The following is a 25,380-nucleotide window of genomic DNA, read 5'->3' as shown; positions in this document are numbered from 1 at the left end:
AAAGAGTGTTTTACAAACATAATACATCCTTAAAGTTCCACAGACAAAAGTTACCGATGTAAGTCTTAGCTCCCTACTATGAGGTTTTGAAGTTTTTAAAAAATTACCTTGCTGAAATAATTGACAGCACGAGTATGATCCAACCGTGGAGACAGCACCATCAGCAAATCATTTAACAACAGAGGCTTGAATTCTAGGTAGAACTGTATTGCTCTGTAGTATAGTTCCACATTGGCAACCTAAAGTGGGAAAAGTCCACATAGAAGTTGAGTTATTTACTAATGAGCTCCTTTTGAAGCTTGTATCTTCTGAAGAAGATACACACCTTGGTAATAATATCTTTGAACTGCCCTTCTTTCCATGCATCAGTTGGATGGTTCATCATAGTAATTATGGCATTATCATACTCTTCATACTTGTCATACAAAAACACCAATTCTGCCCAGAGATGAGCTTGTTCTGCAGCTCTAAGCACCTATGTAAGAGAGATTTAATTGCTTTAGATATGGGTCTGTAATTCTAGCTAAAGCTTAAAAAAGAAAAAGAAAAAAACAGAGGAAGGAAAGTTTATTTGAGAGAAAGAGAGAGCATGCACACATGTGCACATGTTGCAAATGGGTGAGGGGTAGAGAAAGGGAGAGAGAATCCTAAGCAAGCTCCACACTGTCAGTGCAGAGCCTGAAGTGGGCCTAAACGCACAAACCATGAGATCATGACATGAGCCGAAACGAAGAGCTGGGACACTTAATCGACTGAGCCACCCAGGCAACCCATTAAAGTTTCAGTTATAGCTACAGAGCCACCTCACAATGTTAAAAGGCTGATTACCTTAGGAATATTCACTCTGGACCAGAACAGCTCCAGATGCTCCCTCATTTTCTGTGGCTTAAATTTAGAATATAGAATAGCTAATTCGGTAAACATTCCCATATGAGCTCGCTCAAGTCCCAGTGCTGCTTCCAACATGGTTATCAGTTCTTCAAAGTATCCTCGGTCCTGAATAAGGGAAATACACGATTAAAGTTTAAGACTATCTGTGGCAATAGATCTCAACTAATAAAAGACTCTTGTTCATTACCTGATAGTAGTTGATAAGTTCCTCCAATTCATCTGCATGTACTACAATATGAAGCCCACACATTTGAGCTAGACGGAACTCCTTGCCATCTACACAGGCGAAGCAGACCTATAACAAAAATTTCAACTACATAAACTCAAATGTAAACATGGCTGGTTAATTCAATTAATCAGTTTAAAGAGATTTCTAAACATCTGAATTCTTCATTCAAACTGGTATTGAGATTACCTCTTTCCATGTTCGAGTACTATTAGCTTTCCTAGCTCCATCAACAGCTGCCTGATATTCACCCAGGTGAACGAGGGTAGATGCCAAGCGTCCAAAATTGGAGACATTGTTGTACAGTAATTTAGCAGCATCATACATTTTTTCATCATAACAACGATCACCAACCTGAAACAAACAAACGCAAATAAACACAATCCATTTTTGGTAGGCCTAAACTCAATCCTCATTCCAAAGTCACAATTCAATTTAATACTGATAAACACTGTATTTCCTTTGGAATCATCAGTTGTGATGGGTTGATCCTACTAATAAAAAGTTGCTTAACAGTTGACTTCTACACTTTGAAAAAATCTGAACAGGAAACCCACTTGTTGGATATGAGCATTATTTGGCCCATTGATGAACTCTTCCAACTCTGCAAGGCGGTTTGTTTTAGCCAGTGCAAATATCAATTCTGTCTCCACATAGGATTCACGAGCCTTCTTTCGGGCCATCTGCAAGTACTTCACTAGTTCTTCCCAGTTTCCTAGGTATAAAGAAGAAAATAAATCCAAACACTAATATCCTAACATTTTTCACTCAAGTAAATGAAAATTATTGTTAATTTTCTTTTTAAGGAACCAATATAGAAAATAACAAATCTAAACAATGAATTGCATCTAAAATGGCAAAATTCCTGTTCTGTTTCTGTATTATCACTGACCAAATTAACAGCTGAATTCCCCCTTTATTAATTATCCTTTTCCTTAAAGTTGTAAGATTAGAATTCAATCAGAATTTTATGAGAATTTTAATCTTCCCTATGGACTTTGTAAGTTCACAAAATGCAGCCTTTCTGTATGTGGACTAAGATGGAGTGCTAAATGTCTTCACAAGTAACCGTGCAATATCTAACTCCTATATAAATTCAGAACAGACCGATGTCCCAATGCTTAGGGCTAATCGTAGCTTCAGTACAATTTCTGAGGTCACAAACACATAAAAGAAGTCATACCACTGGTGTTGGCAGCCTGAACAACTTCCATGTAGGATGAAGGATCATCCGCTTTGATGTAAGAATCAATGGCTTCTTTCACCATTCCTTTCTGCAACTGGGCTTTTGCAAGCTGACTCCAGACCGCTGGTTCATTGCAGCGTTCAGCAAACTCATATGCCCGGTCCAAGTTTCCAATATGTTCAATCAAGACCTAGGCAACCAATTTCTGAATTAGGGTTACAGTAGAATGAATCTGGCCACACAGCAATTACATGTAAATGGTTAGGATTTTATTGCTTTTTCTATTGCCCAAGCCATCAATTATGCCAGGCGTAACAGGCTTGTATAGCATACAATAATCAAGAGAAGGCAGTACCTTCAGTAAATCAACTTAGGCAATCTGAAGACCTACCTGCACTGCTGAAGTATTGACATCAAATTTCCGGAAAATGGCAAATGCTTCTTCAAACAACTCATTGCAGATTGCGATATTGGCAATATCTGGGGCATCATAATTATCCAGGCGGTTAATATACTCCATAACACGTGTACGGTCAGCCTTGATTGCAGTGAGGATGAGGAGGTTTTGCAAATTCCTTTTAAGGAAAAAAAATTTTTGGATGTATTATTTCAAAAGCTTATTAGTCATAAAGAATAAACACTACAGCTATGAAGAGTTTTTTTTTTTTTTTCCCTCAATGGCAGGATGAGGAGTGTATGAGAAGAGTAATAATTCAGACAACATTCTCTAGTCTTTGTCTTTTTGTTCCTTCTTAAAACTGAAAAGCCACAATTTAAGACTGAATATAAGAGGGGGGTGCCTAGGTGGCTCAGCTGGTTAAGCATCTGACTCTTGGTTTGGGCTCAGATCATGACCTCATGATTAGCGAGTTCAAGCTCCTCCTCATGCCCCATGCTGATGGTGTAGAGCCTGCTTGGGATTCTCTCTCTCCCTCTCTCTCTGCCCCTCCCCTGCTCGCTTTCTCTCACTCTCTCTCAAAATACATTTAAAAAAAAAAAAAAAAAAAAGACTGAATATAAAGAGCCAGTGGACCCTTCTTATAGCATACCTGTGTTCACTGAATACAGAGTTATCAAGGACAATTTTCTCCAGCAGTTCAATGAGTTCATTAGGAAGGTCTGCAGTCATAAAAGCCTTGACAGTTACTGACACTTCTTCAGGGTCCTGAGTTTCAGACAAGGCTGTCTGTACAACCTATAGAATACATATAGAGTTAAGTACTAAAAATCAGGGTGATTATGAAGACATTATCTAATGAGAATAATCTGGTATAGGAAAAATACCTTTACATTTACCACACAAAGGTGTTTTCTACACAAATACACATATACCCATATCATCCACATATACCCATTCTTCTGAAAAAAATCACCCTAATTACCTAATTTCTATCTTTTTTTCCTGATTAAAACATTATCCACAATAACCACTCCTCATTATCACTTTAATGACTACATATGATTCGACTACATAGATGTGGCAATACAAACTAATTCCTCCATTTTTTGATAGTTATATGGCTCCCAAATTCTTTAATAGGAAGCTTTGTATCTAACATGGGAGTTTTCCTTAGAAATGCTTCCTAGGAGAGGAATGAAGAATTAACAGCTTTTGATTTATTCTCTTCCATATTTATACTTCAACCAGGAGAATTTAAGAACCATTATAACAACATTCAATTTTTACTTTTTAAAAAAATTTTTCATGGTTTTAAAAAATGTTTTCAATTTACAATGTGTGTAAATATATATATATATAAACATATGTATATGTATTAGTATAATTTTATTTCATTCTTTTTTACTGCCTTCTCTTATAGTAAAATATGATTCATTTAAGTACATACGGGTATACGATAACAGGAAAGGTTTTATTTGTAGTTAAAAAGATGAGACTTAAGGGGTGCCTGGATGGTTCAGTTGGTAAGTGTCCTGACTCGTGGTTTCAGCTCAAGTCATGATTTCACAGTTTGCAAGTTCCAGCCCCTCATCAGACTCTGCTGACAAGTGTTGAACCTGCTTGGGATTTCTCTCTCCCTCTTCTCTCTGCCCATTCCCTCACTTGCATGCACTCTCTCTCAAAAAATAAACAAACATTTAAAAAAAAGAACCTTGAATACATTTGCCAATTTTACCTGGTCAATAAGGGGTCTCCTGTAAGGATTACTTTCCAGCAGCACACTACCCCATAATTCTGGATCCTTTCGGCGTACCAAATAGCGGGAAAGACTTTTGAAGAGGGAATTCTCATTGCAAACCTAAGTAAGATATTAACAGGTTAGTTTCAAGGTAAAAAGTAAAGACTTCTTATTGACTACTTTAAAGGTTATTTCCTTTATATAAATACACGCTTTTTATTGTTTCATTGGGAAAAAATCCATTACTTTTACATATAAACATGAATAAGTCACAACCAAGTTGTAATTAAAATTCAATATGTAATCCTATACTAAAAGGAAAAAAATGTTATAAAATGTCACTGACTGGGTCAATGACAAAACTAGACTAAAACAGGTATTAAAGTATTCTATCAGTGTCAAAATAACTAAAGTTGGTATCTACAGTGTGGTTATGAAACAGAATTCCTTACTCTTAGGATTATACACTGAAGAGGTATGCAACTTACTCTCCTATGTGCACACATATACATATGTATGGTGCGTATGTGTGTTTATGTATGAGACAATGTATAAAACACAGTGAGAAAACTACTGGATTAAAATGTTAATAAGTGAAGATAGACTTAATTTGTTATTTTGGCCACTTTAAATTCACAATTATTGTCAAATAAAGTTTTTTAAAAAAGCACTCATCTACAAGAAATGCTCTGTATTACCTAAAGCCACTGTTAAACTCAAAATTCACTAATTTAACATTATGCAACAGGTTTTAAAAAATGCAGCCTTCTCTCTGTACACATTCAGCTATTAGTACTCACATTAATAAGTTCCAGATCACACTGGCCACGTTCATAAGCAACACAAGCCAAATGTGGATCTCTCTTCTCACAATACTTTCCAACAACACGACTGTCATAATAAGGATTTTCACGAAGAAATCTCTCTGGGTTGTTATTACTGTCTATGTAGATTTTGGCTAATGCGTTGTGAGTAGCAGGCTCCTCACAGCCCTCATGAATTCTGGCCTCTAGCCAAGGCAGAAGCAGTTTCAATCTAGTATTAAAAAAAAACACACACACATACACACAAAACCACACATGCTGTATTATAAAAAAACAAAACAAAACACACACAACTCTTGACATGCTAAATACAGAAGTACCTTATATGGTATATAATGTTTTCCCATAAATGATTTTGAATTCTCAAAAATTCCATTACCAACTGGGAAATTAAGTTTCAGAGATGATTAAATGATTTGCCCATTACACAGAAGATAGCCTTAGAGTCTCCTAGACCTACCTGCCACATTATCTAGATAGAATATAGAAAGAAGAGATTCACAGATTCATGTTGTTCTTTTTTATACTGGACAAAATATCTAGATATTTGGAAGAAGAGTATGTGGTATGAGAAAAAAGGCCAGATTACCTAAGGTTTCTTATAATTTTAACACAATTAACAGACATTACCTATAGCCACAGGGGTCAGTACCCTAAATACACAATGGGAAAAAATCTGGTAGCATTAGAAACTCTAGGTTTAAAAAGAAAAAAAAAAAAAAAAAACACTCTAGGTTTAATAATACTGCCAGTCATATGATCACTCCACCAAGGATCATGGTTTCACTACATTGTAGCTTATGTTTCAATGGTCCTGATGACTAACACTCTTTTGACCATGGTTAAGTATTACAAGCACCCAGAGGAAAAACAGTAGGCCATATTTTGGCTACCAAATTCATGTAGTTATTTTGAATACACTCCCATTAGGGTAAAGACACAACTTTTGTATTAAGGCAAAAATTCAAGATCCTATAAACACATGCAATCCAAGCAGATATGCCATGGCAATCGAAAGAATATAGATTAGCTAAGGCACATTTAGACTAGTGACTCAGGTGTGAATCTAGTTTATCACAATATAACTTGTAACTTAAAGACCAAATTGTCTAGCTCTATCTGGCTATTGACTTAGAATACACAACAAACAAGATTGTTTTCAGGTATTAAGATTTAAGAGTCAACTGAAACCTCCTTCTAAATATTAAATTGTTATGACCTATAATCAGTTCAAATTAGGCTCAAGCTTTTAAAATCAGTATTCTAAAAAAAAAAAAATAAAAATAAAATAAAATAAAATAAAATAAAATCAGTATTCTAGATCTCCATTGTACTTAAGTACAGAATTTTTCTATGTTTGTAATATTCAAATATAAATTCTATGAATACCATTATTAGGACACCTATACCAACCCCGGTTAAAATTAAATCCCATAGGGTTTCTCGTTATCTTTCAAAGCCAGAGTAATTTCCCACTATTATACCAACCCGCCAATCTCATTTACTCTATCCACACTTTCTAAACATACTAGTTCATCAAAATGTCCCAGCTAAAAAAAAAGACTTCATGGTACAATAAATTTTTAGAAAAAAATTTTAGAAATTTCCTCTATTGGAAATTCAGAATTCATATTATCACATTAAGGTTCAAATTAAAAATCAGTTTAACCCCAGAGTTATGCAGGGACCCTTTTCTCTCATTATACTTGAGAAAAATTAATCAGAGAAGAATCAGTTACTAAAATAGTGGTACTGTAACTAAGTAAAAAGAGGCTTTTACATAGTTTACATTAAAAACAGTCAAATCACACAGCTGTAATTAAAAACATGCAAATAATGTCTATATGACAAAGCTGTAATGTTTTAGAAAACAGATTTCTTTCAGCACCTACAGCTAACTTATCACTTCTAAATTAGATGTCTCCAGGGAATCATGATCCACATTAAACAGCTTTTAGGCAACTGACAGGTTGTATTTTTATCCATTACCAAGCTAAGAGAGACTGATTTATCCCAGTTATATAGGTCAAAATGGTACCACACCTGTTTCTTTTTTCAACCTCAGCTACAAGCTCATCAGTAGAGAATTGACCTCTTACAACAAGAATCAAATTTTTAATGACATCTTCAGAGCAATCAACATCAAGCAATCCTCCAATAACCACAGGAAGTCGACTCGGATTCACCTATGGTTAAAAAAAAAAATGTCGTTATCTTTAATAAGCAAAGAAAGCATAAAGAAGTTTTAAAAAAATTAAACTCATTTCCCCTTTTTAGCTCAGTTTAAAATTCAGTAATAAACCGAGAGTTTAAATTTGCAAGTAGACAGGAAAAGTTAGCAGGAAGTGTGGCTTGGTTAAATAATTACCTCAGCATCGCTCCACATAAATTAAGTAAGTCCAAAGAAGCTACAGTCACAGAATGTGTACAGAAGACTAATTTAAAGGCCTCCATTACAGCAGAACTGCCTTTCGATTTCTGGAGTTAGAAGGTAAAGTTTCTAAGATCAGTATTTAAGATGGTTTTACTGTGCTTTAAAAGTCTATGGCTTCCACACGAACACCTCAGGGGTTAGGTCACCAAGTAAGTTGTGTGTAGGTGTCACCCAACTTTTTCATCTACAGCAGCTTGTTCTGGTTTACAAACTTATACCTGAATGTAAAATTCTAATCTAAATAAGGATTCCCCTTTTTCTGAAGGGGAAAAAAAAAGTTGAAAGCCACTGTAGCAGACCACTCCCATTATGTACAGAGTTTCAAAAAGATATGAAGATTTCCATAGTGTGAGAAGTACAATCTACAATATGGTACTTTTAAGTATTACTTACCTTCTGTACGTATATCTCTATATACTTTTGAAGATTATTTCTATATAAATAGAGCACCAAATCATGAACAAAGTCAAACCGATCACACACAATGATAAGTGGTAACTGATCTGTTAGCTTCGCTTCCTGAAAAAAGAACAACAAAAAAAAGCCGTAATTGTCTCCTTCTGTGAGCTATCGAATCTATGTAAAATAGGGGAATCTGTTCTACGCTGGTGGGAGAGGCTCACATAAAGGTCCTTTCCACATATACCATTTACCAAAAAAAAGTAACAAATTAAGATTTGTGAGCCACCAGTGGCATTCAGGATAGAAAATCATCACACTGGGGACTTTAACAGTAACATTTCAACTGAATTGAGTGTTGATTTAAGAATTACAGTCACATTGTCAAAATGGCAAAAATGGCTCATAGTTGTTTCAAACTAGTGATTTTTTACCCCTCCCAAATTCCAATCTATATGGCTAGCCCCTAACACTATTACGATAAAGCCTACAAGGAGCAGCATAATGGTGACAGCCACGAATATACCACATGCTGCTGTGATAAGAAAAAGGTTAAAAAAAGAAAAAAGCACATAAAGAAAAGACATCTTTAAATTACCAGTTGCTTTTACCATTACAAATACCAAGCTATAATCCTACTTACAGATTTACACAGATGTTACAGACAGGTAGATAAGACCTACACTGGGCATTTACCTGATACATGTCCTGTTACATTCCACAGACATAAGGTACAGCACAAAAAACAACAGTTTCCATCAGGAATTCATTTATACAAAGTAAAACATTCCTCAATAAATGATTCCTCTATGACAGTCTACTAAGCAAGGAGAACTAAGCAGGATAGGACTTTCCCCAATGGACAGCCACTAAGAACATTTGCAATGTTACAAAAAAATGGTTCCTAAGTTTAGCACATATCACTCATCCAATTATAAGTAACTGAAAATTAGCCTATGAAGTGACCAGAGTGTAACACCAAACTAAATCTAGGAGTCAGGAGAAATCCTGGAATAAAAAAATCAAAATGGCTGTAAATCTGAAGTGGAAGTCCAGCTGCAGATTTTTCACATTAAGGAAAGTCTAAAGCATGTGTTGTTATTTATTTAGCACCATGGAAACTCTCTACTAATAGCTGCTAGAATCATTTCTAGACAAAATGCTGGATCTACCTATCCAAAAGATTTCAGTTGGCCAAGTTTTTCCTACTAAATGAACATCAAAAAGTGGATCAACACACTAGTCCTCTTTACTCTCTTTAATAACCACATAAAATATTATAGACTTTATTTTACCACTTAGGAAATACACTTGGAAGTATGTAAGATTACTTAGATGTTCTATTCTCATGCATGAGTGTTTAAAATTTCTGCTGGCAAAGACAATTTAAGATTGAAAAAGTAGATAAAAACTAGTATTTTTTTGATTGCCTAAATTTGCACATGATTTCATACATGACAGTGATGCTATTAATATTTTTAATTATTTACTAAAATAAAAGGCTACCCATTAGCAATTATGGTTAAAGATTTTAAGATCAAAACTGAAATTATATAAACACATTCAGAGGTTTTCTTAAACATTAAGTTATTCACTTAACTAATATTTACTGAGTACCTCCATATCAGACACTGTTCTTATGCACTGCAGCATTCCCTCAAGGAACTTATGTTCTAGGGGGGAAAAAACAATGTCTTATAGTGTTAAATGTTCTAAAGAAAAATAAAGCAGGATATGGGGGAGGGCAGGATGGAATAGGCATAGGTTTTATTCTAAGAAGGGTAAGCTGAGACATCATCCGTTCTCATGACATTTCATCAGAAACCTGAACGAAGGTAAAAGATCCTGGTCATGAAGATTTGAAGGGAAATAAAAAGTAGAAAGGGGCACAAGCAAAGGTCCTGAGGCAGGAGAGGCAGGGAGGTGCAGGAATAACAAGCAGGCAAGTATGGCGTAAGTACAACCAGAAAAGAAAAAGGATAAAAAATAAGATCAAAGGCAGCAGGAAGCACATCAGGGGTCTGAAGAACAGTTCCATGCTTTCTACAGACAGCCACAGTTCCACAGGGTTAATGCGTGAGTCAGATGATGCTAATGATATCATTTCATCCTGGCTCAAAAGCTACTTTAAAGAGAAGTCATAATCTACCAATCTCTGTATTTCTGGTGGCTAACATGTAATTGGCACTTCAATGTTCAAGATTACTTTTCTTACCACAATTTACTTATACCACCAATTCTCATATAGCTAATACCTCCAAACTGAAGTTTAATGACAGTGATGATGAGATGCAGCATTGTAGCTACACTATACAGGTCAATAAGTAAAGTGAGTAAAGGGCCTAGTATGTTCATTCTTACCACTGAGGTGAAAGGTTGAAAACAACAGTAGCATCTTAGTACTGAGCTTCCATCTCAGACTGAAGATAAGACACGAGGTTTACATCTAACTTAGGCTGGAATTAAAATTCCTTCACAAAGTCAGGAATAACTTAAAACCAAAAAGAAAACCTGCCTGATAGAAAGAGAGCATATGTAGGCTGATTCTACCTTATTTTCAGGCCCACCAATACAGTACATTAACAAGAGTTATCACTTGAACACCTGTGGCATACAAGGTACTTAACTTGATCAACACAGCTTCTGGTTGGAGAAACCAAGACTAAGTCATACTAGTTAATTTGCCTGAGATAACAGACAGATACTGAATAATAGCTAATAACAGAAATAGAATTTGAACCAGGTCTGACTAGTTTAAAAGCCCAAAATCCATATCCATTTCCCTACTCTACCAGATCTGCACCTAATTCATAGTGTGATGTATGGAAGGGGAGTCCTCTCTCATTACATCTCAGGGGGGCTAAGCAACCTATGACTGCACCATGCTAGAATCCAGAAGATCTTTTTTTTTTTTTTTTAAGTTTAAGATAATTAAGTGAAAAAGTTAATTTAGTCTCGTTTTGCACATAAACGACTCAAAAATACAAAACACAATTCTAAAGAAATGACAACTGAAGCTTAACAGTCAAGAGCTTCCTAACAATAAAAAAGATAGTGTAAGAGTCTGGTAGTATTTTTAAAAAAAGGAAACAGTGCCGATACTCAAAGGAGGAAGTGAACTATTGTCATGGATACTCTAGTCAAGCATGAAGTATCAAATACTTCTCCTTTGGAGGGCTTTTTGACACCAGAAAGACATGGATTCAAATACATCAGACTGGCCAGGCTACTCAGAATACTCATGATGGCCAAGATATTATAAAGTTATACTCTGGGGGAGTGTTTATCTTTTCATCTAAACTATGGGGCAACTTCTACATTTTAACTACTACATTACACGAAAACCTCTAAGAGTTTAGCTATTTAATCTAGAACCCAGTAGTGATTCTTCAAAGGAGCAGTTAATAAAACCATAGATTATCCAAAATAACAGTGTAGGAATAGGAAAAGCCTATGTTTTTTACTGAATTACAAAATAAACATTTTGGTTTTAGTTTCAAGGTAAAATGCTTCCAAAAAGCACGAAATACTTAAGAATTTTATACACAGTTTCTGGAATCATTCTATATAATTCAAATACGAAATATATAAATACATATATTTTAAAGGGGTAGTCTGAGTGTTCCATAGTCTACCTGATTTTTATCGACAAATGCCAATTCTGAAGTTTTATTTTTTTCACAATGGAACTAGTGGGTATAAATAAAGTTAAGTAAACATTAAACAAATTCAGGTGCCCTTAAGTATGTTTTAAAGAGCTAAAGATCTTTTAACCATTACTCTTCACTCCAACACAGGCAGTTCTTACTTCTCTATAACTACTGCCACGGAGTGAGGGTTTTTTCTGTTTGATCTTACCTTCAGTTTAATGAACTATATATGATTAACACTCAGTTTCTAGAGAAAAGCTAATTTGATAAGAGGCAAACTGATGTTTCTCAGATAACAAAATGCTTTGTATATAATAGAGGCTCCTGAAAAGGACACTGAGGGCAAGCTGATCTTAATCTTCAAAAGGAGCATACACGAAATTCTAAAATGACATGGAGAATCTCCAACCACTTTTCAAAACTGAAATAAAAGAAAGGAAATTCCTTTGACATAGTGCTATTTTTTTTTTCTTCTTTTAAAAGGATGGTCATTCTTTTTTTCTTTTTTAAGAGCTCGTCATTCTTAGGTATTATTTACCAATTCCCCTCCCTATTTCAGAGGAAACCATAGAGTATCACATTTGGAAGAAATCATTCAGCACAAAATACAAGAATATTAAAAATTTCCCCGTTTAGGGAAAAAAAGATATTTTCAATAAAGATATTCATCAATACTATGATGAAACCCATGTAGAACTGTTGATCTTCAATCCAACCAGAAAGTGCATTACTCAAAACCACTTACCTTGAGAAAATTCTTGACTCGCTCAGGATCATAGCAGTTGCTTTCTCTGCAGATTCTTTCTACTTCTTTGATCTGCCCAGTCTTGCAAGCTGCCTGAATATACTTAAAGTGCACATCTGGGTCCTGACTAAAGTTAACAATGGATCCCAGAAAATAAAAGAGACCTTAAAGAGACAAATAACTGAAATTAAGGATACATACACCTCTGAGAATGATAGAACTGAAAAATATTTAAGCAATTAAAAAATACTATGACAATTATACCTCAGTTTAAAAAGTTATGTTGAATAAGCACCCCCCCCAAACTGGTTGCTCAAAACGCTCAATTAAGAATAGCTCAATTAAGAATACTAATTAATCTAGTAATCAGTTCAATAAATGGACTTGCACTTTAATCCCTACAGAACAATTCAATGTCTTCTAGTAGTTGAGAAATAGGGGGACAGCTACTTAGTATGAAAGCTAAAAATCACACCATATTCCCTATGAGAAATTTTAAATGTCCCCTATAGCAGGTTTTTCCTATATGTAGTTAATAGGAAAAACACAAAAGCAGTTTGAAAAGAATTTAATACAGTGCTGCCCAACAGAACATTCTACAATGATGAAAATGTTCTAGATCTGCACTGTCCAACATGGGAGCTGCTAACCACATGCAGCTATTAAGCACCTGAAATGTGGCTACTGTGACTAAAGATCTAAAATTTTAATTGTATTCAATTTTAATTACTTTATGTGGCTACACGTGGCTATTAGATACTGTACTTGAATGAACAAAATCAATTTAGTGCATAGTTAACATACAGAAAGAGAAAACTAGTAGAAACCTCTCATTCCTTCTATCGAGAACAGTTATGACAAAAAGAAGGAAAAAAAGGTAATAAACCCAAGAGTAACCCAACAGTGATTTAGTACTTGGTACAGCAGTGATTCTCAAATGAGGTGATTTCCTTCCCAGAAGACAGACATTTGGCAATGTGTGAAGACACTTTTAGTGGCCACAACTGGTGCAGCTGATGCTACTAGCATCTACCGGGCAGAAGCCACAGATGCTACTGAATATCCTGCATGCACATGACAACCCACCCCCGAAATAAATTATCCAGCCTAAATTAACTATAGTGCGAAGATGGAGAAAACCCAGTATATAGTGACAAGTCACAAAATGTCCTTGGCTAGAAACATTTGCCACTGTAAGATTCAGACAACATAAGCATGAAATCTTATTATACTTCATCATTTGTATTTTTATTTTATACAATTCTGACAAAGCTACTACATATATTTGGGTCTTAAAATTCTGCCTTTAATTCATCTCTAAAATATCCAAGCAGACAGTCTCGTTCACTGCACATCCCCAGAACTCGGCACAAAAGAGTTGACATTTATTAAATAAAACTCAAAACTATCCCATAAAACTGATCTTGTAGAAAGAATTTCCAACAGCCCATGATTGTAACAAAACCCCCTCTTGGCTATCTTAATTTAAAACAATTCAGAAACTCTTAATTACCTTCAAAACTCTTGAAAGATTCAAAAAGTTCAATCAGAGATTGAGTTGACAGTTGTTCGTGATACTTGGAAGCCACTTGAACACAGATCTGCAGATTCTGACGAATATTGGCAGACAGCATGGCCCTGAGGCATTCTAGGGAGTCTTCTACTGATAAGGACCCAAAGTAATTCACTAACCACTAGAGGACAAAATAAACAGGCAGGTAGGTAGGTAGGTAGGTAGGTAGGTAGGTAGGTAGGTAAGTAAGTAAGTAAGTAAGTAAGTAAGTAAATAAATAAATAAATAAATAAATAAATAAATAAAATAACATTGAACCTAATGGTGGAATGAAATTACTATTATTCAGTGCTACAAACAAATTTTCAATAAACCTATTAATCATAATAGCTTCTGTTAGGTAAGACTGTAATACCTCAGGGTTAAGAAGATGGGTGTGAACAACTGCACGTTTTATGTCATATAAATCAGTGAAGTGTTCTAATGCACGCTGCAGTAGACCAGCCTTTTCACACAGCTGAGCAATATGAGCCCGGTCATAATGTGTAAACATCTGATTCCCTAGAATAGCATCTGCAACCTATAAAAACACAAATAGGACAAATTTATTTTATACCCCATTTATATTAATAATTCTATACCTAGATTACACATGAAGATTCAGTAGTCAATTAACAAAGGAGAGAGTACAAAGGCATCTCAGTAGCTTCAAATAGCTTAATCTATGCAGCTCTAATTAACTACTAAAACAATGTTGGAAACATGCCTAAAAAAAAACAGGAAAAAACATACCTGAGGTGCATGCATAAGGTTCATCTCAAGCAACCGTGTCTGTAAAGGACCTTCAGATGGGCGATTATTCTTCAAGGCATCAAGCAAGAATGCAGTACACTGCTGAATTAGATTGTATTCCATAAAGACATCCACAATCTGGAAAAAAAAGGATTTAGAGGAAATTAATATGTTTAAAGCCTGCTCTATGATATTGCTGACAATACATAAATGAAATCTCTTACTTTACATGTAAAAAATTGCCAGACCAAATCCCAGATTTAAATATTATTTATACAATATCACTTCACAATTTAAGAATAAATTTTTGTCATCTGCAGTTATTTTTAGTTCTGGTAAAAACAAAGTATTTCAAGATACTATATAATAGCACAATATAATCAAAACAATAGCTTCAAAATTGTAATGAAATATTTAAAATACAAAATATGAAGGAATCTGTGACTCCCACCTCCTCTATGCATCTCTTCCCTCATCCAACAGTAGCAACCATCCTTTGTGTTTTATTATTCCCATGTATTTTTCATATTTTTAATACATACATCTCTAAACAAGATGGTGTTTGTTTTGCACATTTTTTAAATTTTTATTTGAGAGAGAGCAAGAGCACATGTGTGTGAGCAGGGAAGAGGGACGAGAGAGGGAGAGAAAAAGAATCCCAAACAAGCTCTGTGCCTAGCCTGGAGCTCAATCCCAGGATTCTGGGATAAAGACCTGAGCTGAAATCAAGAGTTGAATGCTCAACCTACTGAGCCACCCAGGTGCCCCTGTTTTGCATGTTTTAAAACTGTATATAGGTGGTATCTTCCTGTCCAGTCTTCTGCAACTTTTGTTTTTGTATTTTTTAATAAGACACTTGAGGTTTATGCATGTAGATGAACACACTCTAGTTTCTACAAATTGGAAGGTTAATAACCCATTTTTCTCCAAAGCTGTTTAAACCCAGATCCCTCCATTCCCTATTTAAAATCTTACCTTCTACAGAATGCATTTTAATGCCTTTACCTGTGTGATATCAGCAAGTGGTTCTTCATCCTGAACTAACATTTGAGCAAACTGCTGTCCCTGATCTGGACTGATACGCATGACATTTCTCAGCAAAAATATCCAGTCTGGAGTATATCCAACCTACAAATAGAAAAAAAATTTGCAACTTTGCTGCAAAGTTTCATGTTTATATCATTTAAAGGCTTTTTCTACAACAGAATTTTGCTAATATAGAACTACTGGTGAAAGTACAAACTCAGTTTTAACTTAACATGCTAACTGACTCTGGTTTGTTTATATTAGGCAAAGAGACACCTTGGTGGCAAACGTACCTGAATGAATAGCTATAAATTTTTATAACTGACTTAGTTTCAATGAATGACCATTTCGAAGTTTGTTCTAACAGGTAACAGGCCCCTGACATGTTAAATTCTGAGAAGCCAAGCAAGAGTGCCTCCATTTTTTTTAAAATCTTTTTTTTTTTTTAAAGTAATCTCTCCACCCAACATGGGGCTTGAACTCACAACCCCTCAATCAGCCCTGCATGTCTGCTTACTACGCCAGCCAGGTGCCCCAGTGTCTCCATCTCTGAATAAGCATAATTCTGTATGTGAGAACTAAAACAGAATGTTTATACTTCTTCAAGTAATTCTAAATTTAAAGAAATTCACTACTAAAGTCACTGACAGTTCCTATAGGCTAATTTCTCAATGTTTTGACAAAGTTATATTGAGAATCTGTTTCATTGAACTCACTTTTTTAGCATATAAAACAATCTTCTGGACTTGACCTGTTTCTGCAAAGCACTGAATTACTTTATTTGGGACGTTAGCCCTCAGGTACACACTAAGTGCCAAGGTAGGGTCCACAGATTTCACAAGATCACCCAGTTCTTCAGAACATTCCAGCTGTCCAAAGGAAAAAGAGATTGTTTAGTAATCCATGAGCTATTTTATAAATAAATAGTTGATATCACTTCCACTATAAATTAAAACTAGTATGACAGGCACTTACTCAATTATCCCAGAATATATTATAAATATGCAAGCGTTGTGGTTAGTAAAGACTCTTGATCTTGTATTCACAAGACTGTCTCAGGAGAATTCTCCACACATCCTACTTAAGGATAAAAAGCCCACCAGGACTTCATGCATAAAGATGTTACAACTACTTTGCTAGGAAGGTAAGTATTTAAAAGCAGAATCCTGTATTTCTATTAAGAATACTGTATTCAGATATCAGACCCACATGGTCCCAATTTTCCAAAAATAATGCAACTTTTAATGTAATGTAACCAAATGCAAATTTAGTATTTAAGAGCCAGATGAGGCTTATCATAAGGACCCTTCTTAAAATTATGATGTAATCTGTATGTCTAAAGGATCTAAGCTCCATTATCATTTTGACTTTCGGACTGAAGGTTGTAAAGCAGGATATACGAATTTTACAGGGTCAAAGAGATAAAAACTATAGACTTTTGGGGTGGTATACAAGCAGATATCCTCCTCTGTGCTATTCAAAGCTGAGTCAGTCAGCTGCCCAATCTGGAAAACGGTTTCCCTAAGAGCTTTGCCTTATATACCAGAGTTGATTTTCTACTTTTAATAGTAATGTTAGAGAACAGCGTTATCACTGACAAGTAAGTTCTACCAGAGCCTATACCTCTTAACTGTATGTGCTAACTAATGTAGAGTTGATCAGTGTCCCTTTTACCATAAATGGATCCCACAGGACCATTCACAAAAAAGGTAATGATACACAAAAAAAGCTTTCACAAGGCTGTATAGGTCAACTCAGTTACTTTGGTTGTTCCCATCCTCCTCCCTTATCTGAAACAACTAGGACGCATCTCAAATACTCGCTAGTGTGGCTAGTAACTATTCTTCAGCACAGACTCCTGTCCAAGCATCCCAACTCTGAAGTACTATTCTCTAGTATCCTATAAGACTGCCAAAAGCTGGGTCAAGAAACAAGGGCTAAGAATCACTAATGTAAAAATATTATCAAATACACTAAAACTGAAAGGTATAATAACATTAAAAGTTATTCATTACTCAAGAGTACTTTAAACAGTACCACCTTAGTTCTCGACAGTGGCATAAGAGAGAACAATTCAATAATGCTACTTTGTGGAAAAGGCTTTTTATGGTGGTTACGAAAGGAATAATGCCACCAATGCAACATTTAAATTTGTTAGTTGCCTTACAAGTAAGCAATAGTTCCCATAATGTGCTTTAGGAAACAGCACTATCAGATGCTCTGTGTAAAAAGAAATTAGTAAGTACTGAGTAAATATAAAAAGCATAGGGAAATCCTATAGTAAAGAAAGCTGGTCAACAAGAGATTTTAAAGGTCCACATTTTTAAAAATTTCAAGAAACTAGTTAAATATTTTTCCATATAATGCAAATTAACTTTATGTGAAATCACTTTAGGAATCTCTATCACTGCTAATTAGACAGGCTGATGTCTTCATATCAATGATCCAACATTTTATGTTTCCCTTGTACATCCAAACATGGTTATAAGAAGCAAATATGACAACTTTGATGATACTTGGGAAGTTTAAAAAACATATATATATAATATATGTATATATATTATATATATATATGGCATTTATATGGCTAAAACTACTGTGCTTATCAAGCGTGGAATGTGAAAGACAAGAATATATTCTTATATTCAAATGAGTGTTACACATGTTGACAAATATGAATGTATACTGAAATAGGCCTTTCTCACTACACTTTTCCTAAAGCAAAAGGATAGCAATTTGTTTCCAGGTTAGTAGTTTTAAGCACCAAACAAGAATCCTGGATTCCATTTAAAAAACTGAACAAAAATACCCTATCTCAACATGCCACAAAAAACGTTATTTTCAAAAGGTAGTTAAGTTTATGCATCTCATGTAATGTCTGTCCTTGTTCTACTCCTGCAAGCAGTAAATAGTGGACATTTTGGTGCAGCCTAAATGTTTTTAACTGGCTACCGTGGTATTTAATGCAATCAAAGCAAAAATATGTTAAGTTAATGTACCTTATCTTCTTTTAACCATTTCTCCAAAAGCTGTTTCCGCCCTTGCTGAAGTACAGGCCTACATAGTTCTAAGGATTCATATTTGTTTAGTTGGCCCTGGTCCAAGAGAATTCCAAAGTACTGAAGTAGAGGAGAAGTTTGACCTGGCTGGGCTGGGACACTCTGGAACCGACGGATAGTGTCTGGAGTACGAAGGATTCCCTTTAAGAAAGAGAAATGTTAAAGACTCCTCTTAATAGGTGATCCAACATCACACTAATAACTCCACGGATCTCTTAGACCAATCTTAAAAGCATGATTTCATCTACCAATAATAAATTTAAAATCTTCAATACACTGAATGGTAAAGATTCAGTAAATGTCTGTCACACCTCTGGTTCAAGGTTATGAGATTATTCAGAATCAGAAATCTATCAACCCAATTACAATGCCATTGTATGAGAGAACAGCATAATCATAAACTAGTTATAGCTAGCTATTGTTCTAGGTTTACATTAAGTGCAAATTTCATAATGCTGATTGATCAAGGTGTAAGGTTAATTCAGTCCAACATAATACAAAGCTGGTAAGAATAAACTCAACTAAACTTCAGACAAATCTTACTAACATGCTCTACTTAACTTTTCAAATCTTAGAAATAAAATCAGTAACTATCATTGATGAGGACAATCAGTATTGTAACTAAGTAACTGAACATTATTACATCTATGTAAATCATAGTTTGCTAGATCTACATATCAGACATCTGAGTTTTAAAAAGCTAACCAAATCTAGAGGCACTGACATGTAACTCATATATGACTAAAGGAAATGCAAGCTAAAAAGGATCAGTTTTCTCTGTGGAGAACTGGTTCCACTCCTAACAGTATTAGAAACAGAACTTATTAACATTAATCCAATCATGGCAACTTCATAGCTATTTACCTTTGGTGCATTAGCAGCTACCTTTGCTGCCTCTGAGTAATTTCCCTGGGCAAAAAGAGCATTAAATTTCCGGGCAAAGAGTTCTTCAGCACCAGCTAAGTTATTACGTACAGCCATTCTCAGAGCCAAATCAGGATTTTGTAGGACATTGGTGATATAAGGAATTATGTTTTCTTCTTCCACGCATACTGACAGAACCTGAAATTTAAAGATTAATGAATAGCTGCAATGTATTCATTTGGCTATCAAAGATACCAAATCTGTTTAGAGCTGTTTACTACTGAGTCATAAGGTAATGAAATTGTGACAGTTGTTTTCTTATTGCCATAAATATTTTTTTTAAAGGAAAAAAAAAAAAAAAAGCCAGGACAGAGAAGGCTGAAGAGTTGCTAAACAGTTGCGGATTCCTACAATATGGCCATTCTGTAAGACAAATAACTCCCTATTTCATACTATCTTCATATTGTCCAAACAAATGGCTTTGCTACCATCCATTCATTCTTAACATGGTTAATACCAAAGGCTCCCATTTAGTTGAGCTCTGAAAGACAGCTCTCCATTTTGTTTATCAATTCTTGAGAGACACAGTCTCGACAACCTACAGGACTCTGAAAAAGCTATGAAATCTAAATGAAATCTAGGGCTCAGCTGGAAGAAGTTTAAGGTATATTCTTCTTAACTTCAGGATTTTTTTTTTTAAACAAGGATTTTCAGTAATTTTCTTTAATTACATTTATATTCCTAGAGGCCAAATTATATAACAATGAGGGGAGAGATCACTGAATCCTTAAGCACCTAATGTAATGCAAGGTATACACCAGTTGCTTAATAAATGTAGCATCAGTAAAGAGCACTTTCCATTGCTTCTATTTGGGGAACAGTTACTCATCCTAGTCCTCTTAAAATGTCACTGCCACAGAATCCTGCCCTATTTGCCTAGAATCTAAACTACTATCAATTGACATGTAAAAGGGAACCTTTCCTTCACTATGTTCATATCCATTCCTCTCCCCAACATCAAAGATGGTTATATACCTCAGCTTATAAACTACTTACATTATCCCAACAGCACTTCTAATACTACAATTTCTCATCTATTTCTTAGTCACTATTCCACATAAGGACAGGGATGTATCTTTCCTTAGCTGCATTATTAGTACCAGTGTTTTGCCCAAAATAAATGCTTAATATTTGTTAAATAAATGAAAATGTGAAATTTCTGTCCTAGGACTAAGAATAAAAATACAATCTGAGAACTCAGTAACCAAACAGACAGTAACAGTGTACCTTGCCTGTTCTGTTTCCTTTTGAGAAAAATGAAGAAATTTTAACTTCCAAAATGCTTTCACTTCTATAGGTCAGATCCCCCCGCCCCACCCCCAAAGCTATGGCTATCTTGTATCTGCCCCATGTCATTCTACTACAAATTAAGACATTAAAGGAAGGAATTACTTTCTTAACAGTTTGCATTCTGGACCTGACTCTTTTCATGCTTAGCTCCTAGGAAAAGTAAAGATGAACAAATCTCGTTCCAACTACACTGCCTGAAGCTTCCTACTAATTGCTACACCTTTATCTTCCCCAGACACCAAATCCATTAGTTTCATCTTCATCCTATTTTTAGACTATTCTAGCAGATTTCTAGCAACCAGTACTTAAGATCTACAAGGGACAGAGAAGGTTCCTCTCTACCTTCTAAAGTACCCACTCAGTTCTACCAAGTTCAGAATTTAAGCTAGATATTGGCAAAAATCTTCTCTTGATAGCTTTTCATTTTCAAACAAATAGAAACCATGACTTCATTCTTAGGGAATATGTCCAACTGTAGTTGGCTTTGATCAAAGAGTGGAGGAAATGTCCTAAGCTTACTATAAACACTCATCTCCCTACTCAGAGCAACTGGCACACAAAATCTGTTGGGGAAGGTGATCAATAAATTCTTAAAATCAGAGTTATGAACAGCAAATATACAAGGTGAAACTCTTCCAGATACTTTAGTTTAAGCATTATCTTAAAACCATCAGCACAGTGGCAGAAATAAAAAGATCTTTGGCTTAACAACTTCATGATTATTAAATTATCACTAACCTAGTTCACCAAAAGGCCAATGCATTCTTGATTTTTCCAAGAGAGATCCATACAACTGAATAAAATGAAAGCTACTGAATTTTTAAAGTTGTTTTAGTGCCCAGACAGTGACTGGTGTAGAAATACAATTAAACAAAGAAAAGTCCCTTTCCTAATGAAGAATAGCAACTGAAGCAGTTTAACAAGTAATTGGTAATTAACTCACTGTGATATGTGCTATGAGGAGAGCTACCTAAATTCTAGGGGCATAAAGCAGGAGCACCTAACCAGGTGTGGGAAGGAGATAGGGAATGATAGGTAGAGAAAGACTCCCTTTCTCTATAATATTTGCCTCTTTACATACATACATTACCCTATCCACTTCTATCTGGGAAAAATACTAACCGGAAGGAAAACTAGCAAAAGGCAAGACCAATAACAGTATTGCTTTTGAAATTTTAACCATTTTTTAGAAAATAAGATACTTCCTGGTGGAACATTAAAATACTAAGAAAAGAGAAAAACGATCACTTGTCAGGTGCTGTGAAGAGGTCTGTTCAATGTGACAATTTCAGAACTAATATTTTCCCTATGTAATTGGATAACTTTCCAGGTACCCCACAATAGCTACCATAACATATCACCTTCCAACATTAAATATTTAATAATAATTAGAGTTAGGAAAAGAGATGTAGAGAGAATTCTTTTCCCAATAGTTGATTATCTGTTTTAGCAATCACAGGAACAAAAAAAAAAAACCCTATTGAAAAGAAAGTATGGTGTCTGTAAAATGTGACCCAAATAATTTCTTTGTATGGAGAGTCATTTCTTTTGACAATAAAGACAGATAAACACAATCCTAAGTGGCTATATGTCAGTTTCTTTCTCTAAGACAGGATCAAAGAAGACTTTTTATCACGTGCTTCTGTATTTTTATGTATATATTATTTTCTGACATCCAAATCACATTTGCTTTTTAGGAAAAAGAAAAGCTAACAGCAGTGTTACTTTATTGCTTAATTTAAGTTTCAAGGTTTCCTTACTTGTCCCTTTCTGTTTACTCCAATTATTCCAGCTGTGGCTTCATGAGGTGCAGTAACAAAGATTGTTTCTCCACTGATTCTATTCATGTAGATACAGGTACCAGTCTCAAGATCATAGAGGTGGATATAACCATACTTAGTAATCAAGAACACTACATCATGCTTTTCACTGATCTGTATAAAGAAAATCAACACTTCAGTAAAATCATGAATCTACAAAGAAAAAACTTAATTCCATTTCAGATATGGTAAATTCTAGAACTTTGACAAGAGGCGTATATGAAAAATTTTTAAAGTTAACGTATGTATGGTTTCTCCTTTTTATAGCACGTTAATATCCCAAGCTCTTACTGTAAAAAAGAGTATGAATAAAATGTATAAAAGAGAAAACATAATTTTGAACTTACGATAACCCAGTTTACGTATTATGTGAATGTTAAGAATATTTCTTCACAAAGTTTTACTAATAAACTTTACTATTAAATAAAGGATACTCCTCTAAGCACTATTAATATTGACTGTAAGTAGCAGTTTGGGGTTAGTTTTGTAATGAGGAGAGATTTTAAAAGTCCATTTGTTTTACTTAAAATACCTGCATTGCAACAGGAAAGTCATTTTGTGCTTCTGGAGGAAAGAAAACATCCACTGCCTTCTTTGGAAAGGGCTGATTCCCTGTAGGTGGTGTGCCAACTTCAATGATATGTAACTGTTCACAAGAAAATAAAATTGATATAAATCTAGATCATTTACCAGTTGATCACAGCAGCTTTATTTGTAGCCCCAGACTGGAAACAACCCAAATGTCCCAAAATAGGTGAATATTAAACTATGGTACAACCATAGCATGGAATACTCCTCAGTAAAAAAAAAAAAAAAAAAAAAAAGTCTCATGGACATTATGCCAAGTGAAAAAAAAAGTGCTAATCTCAAAAGGTCACAAGCTATACAGTTCTACTTATATAGCATTCTTGAAGTGACATATTATACAAACAGAGAGTAAATTAGTACTTGTCAGGAGTTACAGATGTGGGGAGAGAAGGGAGCAAGTGGGTGTGACTAAAAAGGGGTTGCAGGAGGGAAGATAGTATGTATCATGAATCTACTCCTATTAAATGACACAGAATAACACAATTGTACTAACATCTGTTTCTAGTTTTTCTACTGTACTATATAACTCTGTAAGATGTAACCAAAAACTAGGTAAAGAACATAGGCATCTCTCTGTGCTGTCCTTGTATTATTTCAAGATAAAAACTTTAAAAAGTTAAATGAATAGAGGGATCATACCTCAATCTACCTTGTATTAAGGACACAGACTGGTAATATATTACCAACAAAGGCACCTTCTCATGGTTTTCAATGATAATTTAGCATTTCCAAATAGAACTCTAACTCAAATTGTTAAATCCTTCTCTGCCTATACATCTACTCTAACACAGATGGAAAGTATACACCTAAACTGTCTCTCTAATCACATACACCTCATGGATGAGAATATTTTGGTTTAAAATATCTGATGCTGTACATCAGCCAGGCAAAAGAAAGTAAATAATCTCAGTAAAAAAGTATTATATATTTAGCTTAGTCATGTCAAGAATGGACTCAAACAAGAAAACAATATGGTTTCCAAGATATATACCATATGAAACTTGTAGGGTCTCATCCTTAATTAGGATAACTACCTATACTGAAAAGAACTGGGTCTTCCTTCAAAAGCCATGGTAGACTATAGTACAGAATATAGCTGCCTTCCAAAAGCCATGGCAGACTATAGGCTCAGGCACAGGTTTTCAGATACTAGAAAAATGACAGTTTTTGGACTTTTCAAAAAAATGTCTCAGCCTTATGTCTTAAGGATAAGATCTGATTTCTAAAACTTATGTGTCTTTTTGTTAAAGTGTACCAATTGAGACATAAATACCAATGTTTTCTATCCTTGTCATATTGAAAGGATGGTTGGATCATTCCTCACTTCAGGGATTCTTACCCTGAAATTTTAGGCAGAATTTTAACTCTCTGCGCATATGTTCCCTCTCTGCTAAGAGACTACAGATTTCAAGCAATCTCAATCTTATGAGTTTCTACAGCCAGCAGTACTAACTGTGGCATCCAGAAGTACAGTCATAGCAGTAGCTGAGTCCCCAAAGTTCTATGGCAGGGCTTTAGGCTGGGATCATGACTACTGCCCATTCTCCTTTACTCCTCATTTTTTCCAAGCTTGGGTTTAAACCTTCCTAACTAAATGTAAATAATCCATTATCTTCTCACTAAACTTTTTATACTCTAACCAACCAGGCCTTCTTTCTGTTGTCTGTAACTAAGAATCCCAATATATAAAGTACTTCAATTTGTCTAGGTGATTCCAACGTACAGCCAGGGTTGAGAAGCTGACTTAGGACGATAATACTCAAATTGTAGTCCATACCCATCTAGACACCTATGGCATTTAAACTGCAGACTATGAGCTCCACTTACTGAATGAGATTATGTTTTTAATTTCTTAAAAATTTATTTTTTTTTTAA

At 34.9% G+C, this 25,380-nt stretch overlaps 1 protein-coding gene across 2 annotated transcripts in view; it reads right to left on the bottom strand.

The window, feature by feature from the left end:
* Nucleotides 1-25,380, bottom strand: part of CLTC (clathrin heavy chain) — a 65,606-nt gene that overhangs the window by 10,334 nt on the left and 29,892 nt on the right. For both annotated transcript variants that reach the window (XM_019431068.2, XM_053893467.1), the window contains exons 5-27: nt 23,450-23,563; nt 22,858-23,031; nt 19,748-19,945; nt 18,824-19,024; nt 16,541-16,693; nt 15,804-15,926; nt 14,799-14,936; nt 14,422-14,586; nt 14,007-14,187; nt 12,494-12,657; nt 8,093-8,218; nt 7,309-7,451; nt 5,242-5,476; nt 4,439-4,561; nt 3,353-3,498; nt 2,695-2,878; nt 2,301-2,493; nt 1,675-1,832; nt 1,307-1,471; nt 1,079-1,186; nt 829-996; nt 326-475; nt 108-239 (exon numbers count right to left, since the gene is read on the bottom strand). In XM_019431068.2, coding sequence (XP_019286613.1) covers nt 108-239; nt 326-475; nt 829-996; nt 1,079-1,186; nt 1,307-1,471; nt 1,675-1,832; nt 2,301-2,493; nt 2,695-2,878; nt 3,353-3,498; nt 4,439-4,561; nt 5,242-5,476; nt 7,309-7,451; nt 8,093-8,218; nt 12,494-12,657; nt 14,007-14,187; nt 14,422-14,586; nt 14,799-14,936; nt 15,804-15,926; nt 16,541-16,693; nt 18,824-19,024; nt 19,748-19,945; nt 22,858-23,031; nt 23,450-23,563 — 3,642 coding nt within the window. The remainder of the gene's footprint in view (nt 1-107; nt 240-325; nt 476-828; nt 997-1,078; nt 1,187-1,306; nt 1,472-1,674; nt 1,833-2,300; nt 2,494-2,694; nt 2,879-3,352; nt 3,499-4,438; nt 4,562-5,241; nt 5,477-7,308; nt 7,452-8,092; nt 8,219-12,493; nt 12,658-14,006; nt 14,188-14,421; nt 14,587-14,798; nt 14,937-15,803; nt 15,927-16,540; nt 16,694-18,823; nt 19,025-19,747; nt 19,946-22,857; nt 23,032-23,449; nt 23,564-25,380) is intronic.

The sequence above is a fragment of the Panthera pardus genome, unplaced genomic scaffold (assembly GCF_024362965.1).
Source record: "Panthera pardus isolate Hobbes unplaced genomic scaffold, ASM2436296v1 HiC_scaffold_3, whole genome shotgun sequence".
Lineage (NCBI taxonomy): Eukaryota > Metazoa > Chordata > Mammalia > Carnivora > Felidae > Panthera > Panthera pardus.
Note: the sequence above shows the minus strand (reverse complement) of the source record. Positions and strands in the feature narration are given on the sequence as shown.